The 4,040-nt window shown below is 38.5% G+C and overlaps 2 protein-coding genes across 4 annotated transcripts in view; both read left to right on the top strand.

Annotated features, from left to right (window-relative positions):
* The window catches only part of LOC109924749 (FAS-associated factor 1), a 142,977-nt gene that overhangs the window by 74,306 nt on the left and 64,631 nt on the right, over positions 1-4,040 (top strand). The window lies entirely within an intron of this gene.
* LOC109928375 (ral guanine nucleotide dissociation stimulator-like 1) overlaps positions 69-4,040 on the top strand; it is a 13,306-nt gene continuing 9,334 nt past the window's right edge. For 2 of the 3 annotated variants that reach the window (XM_048601581.1, XM_048601579.1), the window contains exon 1: positions 1,002-2,252. In XM_048601581.1, the coding sequence (XP_048457538.1) occupies positions 1,989-2,252 (264 nt within the window). In that variant the 5' untranslated portion in view covers positions 1,002-1,988. Of the gene's footprint in view, positions 396-1,001; positions 2,253-4,040 lie in introns of those variants that run through there. The other variant, XM_048601580.1, reaches the window with a different exon arrangement.

The raw sequence follows: 4,040 nt of genomic DNA, 5'->3' as shown, positions 1-4,040 counted from the left end.
CCTAACCATTAGACAATGTAACAATGTTCAACACTAATAATGCTAACGCTTGGTATTAGTGTGTCACTATTACTTTCTCACAGGTTGAATATGGCATAATTCAAACTTCTGGTAGTCACAGCATCAATATACCTTCATTCTAGTTTCATTTGTTTTAACAGTTTGTCTGGCATGTAATGACATTTCAATATTTCTGATGTGTCCCCTTTCCATTATGCAACCTGTTTTCAAGGAGAGGTGTTGAAGCAAACAGCACTCCAACTAAAAGCTCTGAGCAGCCAGAATCCCTTGAGAGTGAGGATTCTGAAGAGAGCATTACCTCAGCCAGCATTTCATCAGATTTCAGCAACTTGGAAATGGAAGAGCCCAGCACCTCGCAAAAACCGCTGGAAAAGGTGAGACAACGAGGCACTCACCACATAAAATAGGTTGTTCTCGGAGGCTCTGGTTTGTCCAGACACTTTTTTTTTCTTTTTTCTTTTCTTCCTTTCTTCTGGCTTCCTGCCCTCCCTTATCCTATCCTTTCGAGAGGATGCAAGAGTACTCAGTGATACCGCTCCAACCACTGGAGCTGGCTGACTGCCTGGCCAATCTACTTTACCTTTCTTTTAAGAGCTATTGGTCTATTAGCCATTTTGAGGTTTCAGCCAGACTGAAATCCTTAATTTGAACACAGCTCAACCAAGCATCCTCATGATTGGCCGCTGCCAGCAATTTTCCATACCAGGTCCCACTTGCCATGGTTGGGTTACTTGGTTTCAGAACAAAGGCAAGACAGCTATGCCATTCCCAACAAAATTCAACCTTTGTGCCGGTTACTGAAGCATCTGATTCCAGAAAATATATTATTCGCTCACGAAGTGAAAGCTGACTTTTTTTCTGAGATGTGCAGATTTGCTTTGTTTTGCTTAGATATTTTATATAATTTTTAAAAATGTACAAATGCAGCTATACATGTTATTTTAAAAAATAATCATCACACGAATAACCAAAATATTTCATCTTTAATTCTTAACATCATTTTTAACTTGTACACAGTCAATTTTAGTGCATGGGGTATGTCTGCAGCAGTTTGAAGTGCACTGTCCACAAAAACAGTACTTTAGAGTATGTTGGCTAGGTCTTGATCCAGCAATTGCAATAAAGTAATGCAGCTCCCTGCATGCAGACCTCTTGACTGCATGTTTTGTTTTTCTTCTACCCTTGGCCTTTTAGCTGTTGATTAGTGTGTTGTCTGCTGAAGACCATTGTATCCTGGGAGATTATCAAAGTTGTGTCATCGTTGATGTTTGTAGAATATGTCCAGGACTTGTCCCAGGGATATTTTAGCAATTTATTCTCCCAAGAATTGGGTTAAGCATTATTAGGTCATGTTTGGGTGTTTTGGAGTGGTATTTTTTTTGTTTTAAAATACCCTGTCCCTTTCTATGCATTCTCCTGTTTAGTGTTGTGACTGCCTCTATATTAATAATAAACTAAGAGCTGCAGTGACTTGGATGATTTCACTTCTAGTTTCTTTGGTTCTATGGCTCCATGTGTTTTGCTGTTGCTATCTCTGTCTTTCTTTCTGTCAGTGGTACCGTCCCATACACATTCTGACCTGCACAATACACCGATTGGCCCATTCACAGTCACCCACAACGTCATAAACGTGTGTTTTAACGTCACACAGTGTAGTTGGATTCAACATTTCTGTGCATAGCGGGGTGAAATGGGCAGATAAATATTTATGTAAGCATGTTTAAATACTGAGTGCAAACTGAAATCCCAAACGGTTTATCTGACAAACTTAGAATTGAAGCACCAGTTTAAATGGTCAAGTGAAATGACCACAATGTTATTGTGCTTAAAGAAACTAACTTGGTAATTGATCGGTGTGCTAAGTAATGAATTGTTGACGTTGGCTGAACAGCAAGTAAACACAAGTGGGAGTATAATTCCTCAGAAGTGGAACAGTAAATATAACTGGAAAGAGGGAACTATCTAATATGCAACAATTGACAAAAGTCTTGTCAAACAAAATAATTATTCCACAGTCATTGAAATCCATGGATACCACCTCCTCTGGAGTTTCATCCAACAGTGGTGCGCCATCAGAAACATATTACTACATACCCAAGCCTCGTAGGCGTGCTTACTCGGGCAGCTGCTGGAATACAACACGTCCTAGGTACAACCACCAAAATGGGGAAAACTGTCTCATCCGAGTCGGATTAGAGGAAGACAAAGCAAAAGAATTCAAAACTATTTTGGTAAGTACCTGGATTGTTTTCTCTCGTCATGCTTGGTCTAAATAATTGTCATTGCTTTCTGTCAGTATCTACATAAATGCAAGAGGATTTTTTATCCAAATTATTCGTTGCCATGCAGTCATATTCATTATCTATTTTCCACATTGCTGAAGCCTTTTTTTTGGTCTGTGGGAGTGCTTTGACCATCATTTGGATACTGTTTTGCAATGTACTAGCAATGTTTAGGTTTTAGGCCTGAACACATTTTCCTTGCATTTTTCCTTTAAATGTACATAGTAAGGTGCAGCACTCTGTTACCCCATTTTGGGGATGGGCTGATAACTATTGAAGAGGAAAAATCACAAATTAACCCACACCATTAACTGTACAATAAATCAGTAAGGAGGTACCAGATCTTCAGTTAGCTGACCACAGGCACTTTGGTCCATCTGTCAACGAATCGAGTAATATTAGCAAAGACATTGAATATTATTTCTTTCCCGGCTTTGGCTCATGTGAAAGTTAAAAGGCTGCAGCATGGAAGAAAGCACATCAAAAAAGGGTTGGAGAAGAGTGCAGTCCAAAATAGAATAATTGCCTACTGACTAGTTCAGGAAAGCCGAAGGAATATTGGCCTAATTGGAAGGCACATAGATTGTTTGGCTTGATCATTTATTTTCCTTGAAAGGATCAGTGATACTCTTTGATTGTGGCTCCACAGAGCTCAGTATGATGTGTGGGAAATTGCTTCTGGTATTTAAATATTGTTAACGAACACCGTCTCTTTACCCTGGTAAAAAGAATATTTGTTAGCTTGTCAGGGAGTTGGAGCTGGGGGAGAACCAGCTTAAGATTTAGGTGGAATTTGCATAAGCAAATGGCAAACAGCCTATTTAAATTGAACATTTCTGAAATACAGAAAATTCGCAATCAAAATGACAACAACGTTTCCTGCTGAAAGTGGAATATATTTTTGCCAACAAACACAGTCGTTCGAGGCCAGCCAAAGAATCATGGAATGTTATTACAAAGCAAAAAAGACTTAGGCTTATTGTGTCTGTGCTAAATCTCAGTAAGAAGTATCTAACTTGTCTGTCCCCATTGCCCTTTTTACCACTGCCCTGCAAATTTTGCCTCGTGTAATTATTCAGTCCTCTTATGAAAGTAATTTAATCTGCTTTATCCACACATTCAGATATTGCAGTTTGGAAAAAGCAGAATTCTCCATTTTTTTTTTGCCTTTTTTCCTCACCAATGACCTTAGATTTTGTCCTTGGTACATAGTGTCAGAAGGGCCAGTGAACAGTTTCCCACGTTCGTTAGTCTGAGCAAATGACTGTTCTTCATGATTCTGTATTCTCGTTCTTCCCCAATTTTATGTCTATACCGCCACTGCCCATTTCATTCCACAGGCTTCAATTTTGCTCGCACACTTGTGTGCTACTTTATCAAACATATTTTAGAAAATCCAGTTCATCACCAATGAATCACTAAAATCAGTGATTAATCGTTTACAGTCTGCGCGTACAGAGTGGAAAAGGTATCGGTTATTCAAAAAAGATCAATTTAGGGGATGTTAGTTAACATAACCTCTAATTGTGTAATATTTGACGCCACCACTTCGAGTTGTAGAGACATACAGCACAAAATATCCCTCCAAACCTTTCCTATTTCAGTACTTATCCAAATGTCTTTTAAATATTGTAATTGTGCTTATATCTGCCACTTCCTCAGGAAATTAATTCCACAACTTATGTTGTATTTTTTCAAATTTGTTGTTCATTAATATATTTATTATGATCTTTGCTT

The sequence above is a fragment of the Rhincodon typus genome, chromosome 10 (assembly GCF_021869965.1).
Source record: "Rhincodon typus isolate 14 chromosome 10, sRhiTyp1.1, whole genome shotgun sequence".
Lineage (NCBI taxonomy): Eukaryota > Metazoa > Chordata > Chondrichthyes > Orectolobiformes > Rhincodontidae > Rhincodon > Rhincodon typus.
The sequence above is the reverse complement of the archived record's forward strand: the minus strand, read 5'-3'. Positions and strand labels throughout refer to the sequence as shown.